Here is an 11,339-nt window from a genome sequence, read left to right as displayed (position 1 = left end):
CGTGTAAAGGTGTCTTATTTCCTCCTCAGTGTGTCATCCTAAATGTACATAACTGAACTGTTCCAGTTTCACATGAGATTTCTAGCATTTTAACAAGAAATCAGAGGTTACAGCACTGCTAGTGGCTCCAGGTGGCTGTACTGTTTACAACATAAGCAACCACTAAGGGTAACCATGTTAGTTTAGAGTGTAAGTATGCTAACGTTTATTGTTGATGCAGTACCATCAACTGCATCAAAAGAGCCTAATCTCGGCAGGGACACATCCTCCATCCAAGTTTTGTGGAAATCCTTTCTGCAGTTTTTGTGTAATTCTGCTGATAAACCAACCAACCAACCAGAAAACAAATGGACACAGCCAAAAACACAAATAATAAGGACAATAATGAATCTACGAGGTTCAACACTGTCCAAAAAATGTTTAAATCATATTCTTCAATTATCTAATTGTTTTTGAAAATGCAGCCAAAATGTGTGGCCCTTTGCACTGTGAACACTGAACATTACACGTTATTATTATGTAACTGTGGTTGGCAGCTGCATAACATCTTGGACTCAACAGGTGCTAACATTTTTTGCAGATGCTCATCTTTATATAGCAACATCTGACTTGGAAGAAATGCTATTTCAGTGAAAATTATATAATATATATTTGATCAAATATAGCCTTAGTACCCTTAACTATACCTTTGGAAAATAAAAGCAGAAATAATGTTGAAATTTTGTGATAGAGGCAATATTTCAGATAAAGGTAAAACAGTCAGATATTTTCTTTTGCCCCAGCTCCCCACCTGCTCCACACAGGTGGGTCACCGAACATGTTTTTGTACATCACACCAGGAAGGCATGATATCTATGTGGAAGGAAAACACTGTGGCAGATGTGCCACTTCAAAAACACACCATTAAAAACAACCTTATCACCCATCATTTGAGAATTTATTCCATAGTAACAGATGCTGTTTGCACAGCACTGACCTGGCCTGGTCATGGGCTTCAGACCAGAACAAATCCTGGCGACGTCATCTCAGCAGCGGATGTTTTTCGTTTATTACTCCTGGCCTGTTTGGCTGCCGTCCTCGGAAATATCAGATAGAATCCAAACTGAGGTTAAAGATTAACTTTAATGATGTGTTGACTGTTGATAAAGGAATATGGAACCTATTTCTGACAGTGATTTTGTACTATACAGTGATTAGACATTAAGAACATTGCATGTTTTAAGAGTTTTCACCCATTTTCTTCATATTTAAACCTCGGACTAATACATTTAAACTCAGGTTTTAGTACTCTCCTTTCCAGTCCTTTCAGAGAATCAACTCTGGGGTCGGTAGCAGCCCACGCAAGTCCAAAAAACTCATCCTGCAGGGCATCATTGGCAATAACAGTCTGATAAAACTGTGCAAATCTCAGCAAGTTTGTCCAAGGAGTCTCTGTAGGTTTGGTCCATTGACAGGTTCAAAATCAAATCACCTTCACATGGACAGAATCCCCTCTTGGTAAAGGTTCACTTTAAGACTGAGTCATTTCGTCCATTTTTGTATTTACAGAAACGATTGGCTGAAAACAGTAGAAAAAAATTATTGCTACTGGACAGTCAGTGGAGACAGATGCTGAGAGTCTGGGTTTGTCCTGGATCCAGAGCGTTGACTCCGTTCAGACAGGTATAGTTTCATTTTCTGAAGAACTTCAGATAAATCACAGCACCCAGAATGGCCAACTCCATTAAAATGATGACACCTAACAGCAACTTGTTCGTCACCAGCCTACAGGACAAAAAAAATAAAATAAAGAGACCACAATAAGAGGAGCATTTATAACCATTTTATTTTATTGTGTATTTTCAGTTTTTTCTTTAACTATACATTTAGCATAAAATTGATTAAAAAAAACACACTCACCGCCGCGACATGGCACGAAGTATTTTTCTACTTCGACTGAGGTTTTCTCCAGTATTCACCAACTACAGAGCAAACAAGACGAAACAGATTTAACAAAATCATGATCTGACAACTACAAAATGTGTTTCTGCTTCTCCCAATGTTAAAGTTACTAAACCAAATCAATATAAGTAACATCGACCCAAACCTGAGTACTAGATGTGTATCCTACACACTGTCACCGCTGAAGACTCATTTTTATAAAATTCAGTAACAAACTATATAAAGGGACTAAAACATAATACAACGTACAGTAACGACTCTAAATGGATTAGATCTATGGGAGCATCACAATCTTATCGCACATGTTAACAAAATAACAATGCACAGCAGCTCACTCTGTTTCTGGTGCGGTCCAGCTGTTCCCTCTGCTCTCCCAGCTCCTCGATGATATCTGTGCCGATCTGCTCTGTCTCGTTGGCGATGCGCTGACTTCGTTCAATACTCTGGCTGGCGCTATTCAGAGAATCTGTGCCCTGGAGCAGCAATGCCCTCTGGGACTGCAGGTGTGTCTGCAAAGAAAACCACAGTAAATGACGGGAGGTGTGGCAGAACAGGAAGAAAGAAGAGGAAATGAAATGTGACACCACCACAAACGGCAATTTTAAGATATCAAAGTCCTCAGTTCGACACTCACACTCTGTTGGTTTTGTGATGAATAGATGCCATGATGACTTCCCTCCACTGACAGGCCAGAGGAGCCAAACGCAGGAGCAGAGTTCTTCATGTCCCTCTGCAGCTTGCCCAGATCCCGGCGGTACAAGCGCAACTTTGTACTCATAGCATTACGGTGGGTGGGAGGCGCATCACGCAGCTCTGCTTCCATTCCTTGTAACTAGAGACATCAGAAAATTGTAACATATAATTCGAGAAACGCATAACCATGCAGAGTACAGTAAGAGGAAAAAGGTCATTTAAAAAGGTTTTAACTCTACTCTACACTTCTACTCCACCACATTTCAAGGGGAACATGAGGTGCATTTAACTTTACAAGTGTTATGGCTATTGTTTTCTATTTACTTTGCTGAATGATATTTAACACAAAATATTATAAGATAAGATGTTCCTTTATTGATTGCCACTGGCAGAAATTCACAGGTAACCAGCAGTACAGAGGGGGGAAAAGTAGCAAAGAATAAAATAGCAATTGAATAAAAATACAATACAAACTATTAGAATAAAAATAAGCATACTATATGCCATATAAAGTAAGTGTATGTGTGTACGTGATGTGTGTAATATATAATACATGTGAAAACAGATGAGACTGTGCAAATGTGCAATGTGCAGAGTTATCTAATTCATAAACACTGCTATAAATGTGATTATGAGGTGCTTCAAATCAGCTCCACTTCCATCCTTTTTTTAAAAAAAATAAATAATCATCACAATTTAGATTTTGAAACTGTTACAGACGTGTATTGAGCTGAATCAACACTAAATATCACACCATGAACATGATTTAAATAAGTATTTGACTGCATAAGTTATTCAGGTATCAGGCAGTGCTTCTTCCCCCACTGTTATAACAAAGTTGTTTATTTAAAAGACAATATAAGAAGGAGTTCATAATAAGAGGAAGCAGGCGTCAACATCTTGAACCGGTGAGGTTTTACTGTTTATAAAGTGGGCAAAGTCAGTCCACCTTCTGCTTAAAGGTGTTTATCTTATTAATGGTTGTACAAATAGCTTTAAATGAGCTGCTGTGACTCCCAAAGCTCCTAACTAGAGAGAGCAGCTCACCACTTCCTCAGCCTCCCCCTGCCTCTCATCGAAGGTCCTCACCAGCCTCTTCCTCTCCTCTGCGAATACAACACAGAGTTCACGTTCAGCAGCACAGAAAAACATCTAATGTGTGATTATTGGTTTGGTTACACAGTCAGTTAACCTCGACATTAGCCGTTAAACTTCAGGTAAAGCGACATTATGGATTGTTTACCTCCGTGGCAGCCCAGAGCTCTCTCTGGCATTAGCTTTAGCTCGTCATACAGCGATCTGTAGATCTCGTGTAACTTTTCAAATTCCTCCGACGACATTTTGGTTTAACTGTAGCTTTCGCTGCCTCTTTTTTGACAAACGTCTTTGTCTTTCAGTGGGAAAATAAAACACTATTTACAGTCGCTCACAACTGTAAGTTAGCCTGTTAGTTCTGCTTTGGCGATAATTAGATCCCCGGGACTTTTCCGCATGATGGTCCTCGTGATCGACCGCCTAAAAATCCAGACCAAAAATCAAAAACAATCACGTAGGTATTATTTTTTTAATCAATATATAAATCAGGCGAAAGGTCATATTCCCTTAATGAATACACCGTACGAAAAGATAACGCTAAATCTTCGTGAAAACAGACAAAAAGGCACTTGGATGTTAATTTTAGTCAGGCACTACGTGGACAGCTGTCGCAGCGCCTTCTGGGAAATGACGTTTTAAGCTCTTTTATTATTACCGGTACTTTAAAAACAATCAACGACACAGAACTATATGCCTTTTTTTAAAAAATTTTTTTTTTAAATTATATCTTATATATATTTCAAGTATATACACATAACACTTGATTTTTTTAAACCTCCGTGTAAACTTGTATTGTTAATTTGTTTTTACCCGTTTATTAATTAATTTATGTGATATATTGTCATTCTTGTCCATAGTTATTGTGACCTAGCTTTTTTCTTTTCTTTTTCTTGCACGTTTGTGTGAGTATGGAAGATTCTGTTAGTCCTAATATAAGTAATAATAGTAAAATGGTCAAAAAAACAAACAAAAAAACCAAACATGTGAAAGGTTATTGGAGAAATTAGAAACATGAACTTTGATTGCGCTAATCAGCTTAAAACAACAACAATTGTTTCTATCCTGTCTTACCATATTTGAATATATTATTAATATAAATACATTAAAATTGAAGGCTCATCATTTTGATGTTAAATAATAAAGATGTCAGTTCCTGTCTGGCCAGGCTGTAAAAAACTACAATCCCATGATTCCCTTCGCGCTGGATCTTTTCCCCTCACTACGTTCTGCACCCCTTTATGCTTTGACATCAGCTGTTCTGCCTACAGAGCAGAGGCATCCGGCTGGAAGACGCACAGGCGCCTGAATCCGCTTTATTATGCTGCTTTTATTAATAGTCGCGGGCCTCGGAGTGGTGTCGCTACTGGTGATCCTATTTGCACCGCACATAAGGTAAGTAGCAATTAAAACACACTCGTATGTCCTCACAGAAAAGAGAAAACAGGGGTCGGAATAGGTGGTTACTTGCTTGACAGGACATTAATTACACTGCTCTGATGCAGTTATCGCGATCGGGCTTGTTTGCAGTGACACTGTCTGCACATCGGACCCAGCTGATCGTCCTATTAGAGGTTTTATTCTCAGACGGGTCGTGGTTTCACTCGACGCTGGCTTGGCTTTTTTTTTTATTTTATTTTATTATCTGACCAGGGAAATCAATGGAACAGAATGATGGAGCTGTGGGAGTTTTAGCACAGTGATGAACCGGGAGCTCTCATCACAGCCGCTCGGGCCTATCAGGAGGCTGCGCGTAGGCGGAGCTATATATGTACGCATTACTCCAGCAGAGCCATTGGCTGTGCGGAGGCTCTGCTCAGTGGTGTGGCTCGTATGACTGAGGGAAAACTGTTCATGCTCCAAGTTTTCTCTATGAATAATTAAGCCCAGGCTGTCCATGTGGTCCAACCTCCCCCCTCTAAAGAGGGCAGAACTTCTGTCACAGTCCTCCAGTCCAAACAGATCTCAAGTCAGTGTCTTTCCAAGTTGTTGCTCACCAAGTGGCTGTTGTGTTTTTGATAGGAAATACGCAGCAGGAGGAGTGTGTCAGTCCTCAGCTGATCTGCATGGGAAGACAGTCCTCATCACTGGAGCCAACACAGGGATCGGGAAGGAGACGGCCCTGGACCTGGCGATGCGAGGTGACTCCTTGGTGATATGTTGGAATACAAAGTGCTCCTGTACACCCACAACCTGCCACCAACTGTTGTGTCCTCTATAGGACTGTAACACTGAAACCACCAGGTTTAAATTAGAATTAGAATTTTACAGCCCAAATAAAACCATATATTTATATATGTAGCACCCACAACAGCACCCAGTAGTTGTCCCACACAGTATGTATATCACAGGACTTTTTTTGCACACAGATTGCTATAAAATCCTTATTAATCTTTTTTTTTTTTTTTTTTGTATATTTACATCTATTTTAGTGTCCCACCTCACGCTGCTACTATGTGTCATTGTTTACACCCCAGTTGAACCCTGGTGCTGCTGTGTTTTTCCCACAACTACAAATTCAGATGTCTGCTGTGACAAAATAACTTATCAGCTCCTTTCTTGTCTGTCCTCGGTGACCTACTGTATGACCTCATTCTGGTTTAACCTGCTACTATAAAGTCTAATTTCAGTTTTCATTTTTTAATGACATGTTAGGTTTAAAGGATATTTAAATCAACTCTTTTTTTGTGTAGCGTTTGCTCAGTGTTTCTCAGTTAAGACAGTGGAATGCATGAAATTTCAATCGCAAATGCAAACCAACAATCCTAACTCTCTGTGCGTTCTTTGTATTCTATGATCCTTTGGTTGACCTTGATATGTTACACTAACAGTAGTGCTTTACTTTAAGAGCAACATAAGATGTGGGTCAGTTTTACAAACACTATCCAACATCACTGAGCCACAAACCTGAACCAGAGACTGCCTGTCTGCACAAAAAGCCAGCAGCAGCCTCCTCCGTCCTCTCTTCTGTGCATTAATATGGTTTCTGTTTTGTTCATAGTTTAGCCGCTGCTTATCTTTCACGACAGGGGCTCGGGTGATCATGGCATGCCGAGACATAGACAAGGGAGAGGAGGCAGCGGACAGTATACGAGCTGCGTATCCCAAAGCACAAGTGGAGGTTCGGGAGCTCGACCTCGCAGACACCTGCTCGATACGAGCCTTCGCACAGAAATTCCTCAGAGGTGAGCGCGCATCTGTTTGATTCCAGCATCTACGTACAGAGTAAAGCTGCAGTGTTTTATTTGTTTTATGTTTTTCTTTCCGCAGAGGTCAACCATCTTCATATCCTCATCAACAACGCTGGCGTGATGATGTGCCCCTACACAAAAACAATCGACGGCTTTGAGATGCATATCGGAGTCAATCACTTGGGTAAGACCGAGCTCGAATCCATTAACAAATCAAAGCTTAAAAGGTCCAATGTGGAGGATTTGAAGGGATTTGGGGTCAGAGTTGAAACAAATATTCATTATTATTTTCTCGGCTGAAATGAAGAATGGTTGTGCTTCATGTTGCACTTCACGTTCCTACAGTAGCTCAGACAGGACAAACTAAACGCTGGCTCTGGAGGAGGCTTTGTGTAAAATCGCCATTGTCAAAGTGTTTCCCAAAGGTTACGCTGTCAAACGTCTTGTTTATCCACAACATAATCAGTTGTCTTGCAACATTTAACTGATTAATTGCCAATTATGAAAAGAATTGTTGTGAAAGAATGTCAGTTTTGAACCCTCTCAGTTCACAGTGGTGAGAGGAACCACTTATCAGCAAGGGAACAGACTTTGACACAACACCACCGTTCTTCACGAGTGAATGCCCGTCAGTTTACTCTTTCACTTCAGTTTCTACAAACCAGTAACAACCAGACAAGAAGTCATCAATAATATTCATGTAATAGTTTCTACATGTTGTTTTCAGTCACATTTGTCTCAACCTTCTCTCTGAAACCAAGCATTTAAACAGAATCTGTGAAATTACGATTTAGCTATTAAATTAGAACCAAAATAAGTTGAAGTGAACTTAATTCACCTGAATAAAAGAAAATGATCAGCTGACTTGTTTTACTGGCAGGTTAACAGAACCACAGGCTGAACTGACTGTATGTGTGTCTCACTTCTGGCAGGACACTTCCTGTTGACGTCCCTCCTGATCGGGCAGCTGAAGCGCAGTGCGCCGGCCCGGATCGTGGTCGTCTCATCTCTGGCACACAACTTCGGCTGGATCCGTTTCCACGACCTTCACAGCCAGGGGAGCTACAACAGTGGATTAGCGTACTGCCAGAGCAAACTGGCAAATGTGCTGTTCGCCAGAGAGCTGGCACGCAGACTCAAAGGTACAGAAACACACAGAGAACATGGGAGAACGGACAGATGAGCTGCTCTGAATACTAACAGAGAGAGGGACTAGGGATGCTTTGTCTCGAGGGTGGACCAACAACAACGTCATAAACACACTTCTGTTGAAAATATTGGTGTTTCAAAACCATGTAGTGCAAGTTTAATGTTTATATTCATATTAAGTGAAGTGTGACACCCATTCTGTGCTCAGTATTTTACAGAAGCACAGATGATTCATCGTCTACTCTCAGTATTTTGGAAGTGAAAGACTTTAGACACAGGAGGGGGGAAATGGTAAATTCCACAGAATGATAAATATTTTACCTAAAATGCCAGGTAATTAAATATTAATATACAATTCTTATAAGGAAAAGTAAAAGAGAGGATAAAGGGACCTTCAACTTGAGTTAAATTCCAGGCAGTTTGATGAGGGTAAATGTCTCCCATAGTGACGTAGGTGCTTTGCCCTCGCAGGTACCAATGTGACAGTGAACTCAGTCCACCCGGGGACGGTGAACTCCGACCTGACCAGACACTCGACTCTCATGACGATATTCTTCACCGTCTTCTCCGTGTTCCTAAAAACGCCACGGGAAGGAGCACAGACCAGCATCTACTGCGCCGTGGCGGAAGAGCTGCACTCAATCTCTGGGAAACACTTTAGGTAGGTGACAGCGACTGCATGCGGAATTGTTTTTTCTTTTTTCTTTTTTTGATGCCCCATCTGTCTGAGGAACTTTCATTATTTATCATTAATTATTATTTTAACAGCTGAAGGGAAAATGTGCCGCGAGGTATCAGATTGCGCAACAAACACGTTCCTGTTGAGGCCATTTGGTAACTTGGTCTCAACTTTTTTTAAAATTAAATATTACAATCCCAGTTTCTGGGAAAACTAGGCTGCCGGCTTTAAAACTTTGAACTAGACAAAGGGAGACACATTTGTCTACATCAATGACTCGAGCATGGTTTTTCCATTAGAGGGTTTTTTTTAAATAGTATTTTATTGTGTACAATTACTCTTGAGGGGAAGGCAGAGGGACGTCAGTCTCACTGCTGAGGCAAACTTAAACGTCTACAGACAGCAATTCAGGTGTCTGGAGTTGAGTGATGCAGCAGATACTTCTACTAAATATTCCTTTAATTCCTCTTTAAATTATAAGTTGCTTGTGATTCAGTCTATCCAGGAGATTAAGAAGGGTTGGAAAGTGTAACCGACAAACTGGAAATGAGAGAGAGAGGAAATAAGACTCTGAAGCTTAGCAAAATGCTAACTCTAGCACTGCAACATGCTCGCAAGGACATGCTATTTTTCAGTAGATATAATGTTTATCAAATTAGCTGTTAGCATGCTAATGGAAGTGAATGCAAAGTCAAGCTAGCTTTTACAGCTCCACTTGAGGAAAACACAAATGTTTTTACAAAATCTCGCAGCAGTTAATCGTGTTTAGATGTTCAGTGTCTATCGTGCATGTCAACTTCATGGTGACACTAGAGGAAAAGTCTGTGACAAACCACCTGCATGGTTAAATATTTCCATCTCTTAACTCTGTTTTCTGAAATGATTTAATAAAATTACCCTCTGGATTTCAGAGCCATTGAAAACAGGCCACCATGTTTCAAATCTTTGTGTCGTATTATTGCCTTTTTATGTTCCTTATACTTAGTTTCATATAATTTTGTTTAGCCAGAAGTTAATTATTGTCATATGTGGGGCTGATGATTATTTTTCATTTAAAAAGAAAACCATAAAATTCCTTATCACAATTTCCCAGAGCTCACAGTGATGTCTTAAAATTGCTTCCTGTTTCCAACAGACAGTCCAAAACCCAAACGTCGCTGCAATCAGCAAATATGTGACATTTTTGCTTGAAGAAACAATTAATCGATTTAATAAAATAGGTGGAAATTAATTCTCTTTTGATCAACTGATTAATAAACTGATCGCTGCAGCTCCAACTGCAAGCTGCCACGGATGAAGGTCATGATTCAGTTCGTCTAATTCACCGGAAACGTTAACCACGTAGAAGCAGCTCCTCTGTGTCTGCCCGGGTCCACGCTTCCCAGAGTGTCCACAGACAAAATAAATCACGATACTAACATTATTATCAAGCACAAGGTCAAACAGAAACAAGATCACTGCGGGCGGGCGGGGGGGGGGATGACTCACACCATTATTAGCTCTTATATAACAATCATTCTCCCTCCTCTCATTTCAGTGACTGCGCCCCTGCCTTCGTAGCCCCTCAGGGAAGAAGCGAGGAGACAGCGAGGAGACTGTGGGACGTCAGCTGTGAGCTTCTTGGCATCGAGTGGGACTGATTCAACTTTCAGCCCCCTCCTCCTCCTCCTCCCCCCATCTATCTCAGTTCTCAAAGGAATCCTTCTTCTTTAAGTTACCATTCATTTCATTATGGTTTTGATGTTATGTACTTTGAACATCTCTTACCTATTAAGCAGTCAGGTTATACTGTAAGAGGTAACTATAATGTGAAGTTGCTTTTTTGTGAAATAATGCAGTATTACATTATAATAACTTGAGTGCTTTTGGTGTCCCTCAACAGCTCTTTAAAACCCCAAAAACCACTCAACTGTATTATCATGTAACCACAAATAACTTTTTTGACTCTATATGTTTGTGACACAGTGTGAATACAGTGTAGGCAAAAAAGCAACTTGATGTATCGTAACGCTGTAGGATACTGTGAAGGGTCAAGCCAGGGTAAACGACCAGCATCTTTATCAAGGGTTTTTTCTTCATCCCTCCAGAATTTGCAGCTAAATTGCTTGACTTTTTGTGCCAGCATTTCTAAACAACTGCAGGGGTTCTTACAGTGTTTCCAGGTTGAATTAAAAATTAGTAAAACTATCGAAGATCAGCACTGGTCTGAGCCATGATTACCGCTTGAATTGCATAGATGTATTTTGTGATAATTGTACTCAACGTAGATTATAAGAGGGTCTTTTCTATTATAACCAAATCAGAGCTAGAATTACGTCATTGCAATATTTGCAATGATTTTTTTTTCCATCTGCATTCCCAAATCTGCACATTCCTGCAACAAATACAGTTTTACATTAATACAGATCTCCCTCCTCACTTTTCCATCTCAGCATTTACATGCAAGGTTGCCAAGAGTTTACATTCTGTGTTTTATACAAGTTAAACATGCCTTTTACTAAACTTACATTCATGTTAAGAGTTGAATGTTTACAACTGATGTAAATAAACAGGAATATTACTATAAGGGTGCTTGTATTCTTTGTTTTATGGCA

At 40.1% G+C, this 11,339-nt stretch overlaps 2 protein-coding genes across 3 annotated transcripts; one reads left to right on the top strand and one right to left on the bottom strand.

The window, feature by feature from the left end:
• Nucleotides 1-915: 915 nt before the first annotated feature.
• Nucleotides 916-4,157, bottom strand: vti1b (vesicle transport through interaction with t-SNAREs 1B). Its single transcript, XM_037071138.1, has 6 exons — nt 3,878-4,157; nt 3,682-3,740; nt 2,576-2,773; nt 2,277-2,450; nt 1,900-1,961; nt 916-1,764 (listed from the first exon to the last, which is right to left on the bottom strand). Exons 1-6 carry the CDS (start codon nt 3,972-3,974, stop codon nt 1,671-1,673), a joined length of 684 nt encoding a protein of 227 aa, XP_036927033.1. The 5' UTR covers nt 3,975-4,157; the 3' UTR covers nt 916-1,670.
• rdh12 (retinol dehydrogenase 12) lies at nt 3,827-11,311 on the top strand. Of its 2 annotated transcripts, XM_037071137.1 has the most exons (8): nt 3,827-3,851; nt 4,998-5,121; nt 5,749-5,867; nt 6,756-6,911; nt 6,997-7,101; nt 7,850-8,059; nt 8,538-8,727; nt 10,283-11,311. In XM_037071137.1, exons 2-8 carry the CDS (start codon nt 5,048-5,050, stop codon nt 10,383-10,385), a joined length of 957 nt encoding a protein of 318 aa, XP_036927032.1. In that variant the 5' UTR covers nt 3,827-3,851; nt 4,998-5,047; the 3' UTR covers nt 10,386-11,311. The 2 variants fall into 2 exon arrangements, with proteins under 2 accessions (XP_036927032.1, XP_036927031.1); XM_037071136.1 differs by lacking the exon at nt 3,827-3,851 and having other exon boundaries at nt 4,943-5,121.
• The last annotated feature ends 28 nt before the right edge of the window (nt 11,312-11,339 follow it).

This window comes from Acanthopagrus latus, chromosome 16 (assembly GCF_904848185.1).
Source record: "Acanthopagrus latus isolate v.2019 chromosome 16, fAcaLat1.1, whole genome shotgun sequence".
In the NCBI taxonomy this organism is placed as follows: Eukaryota; Metazoa; Chordata; class Actinopteri; order Spariformes; family Sparidae; genus Acanthopagrus; species Acanthopagrus latus.
This window is presented reverse-complemented; position numbering and strand designations above follow the sequence as displayed.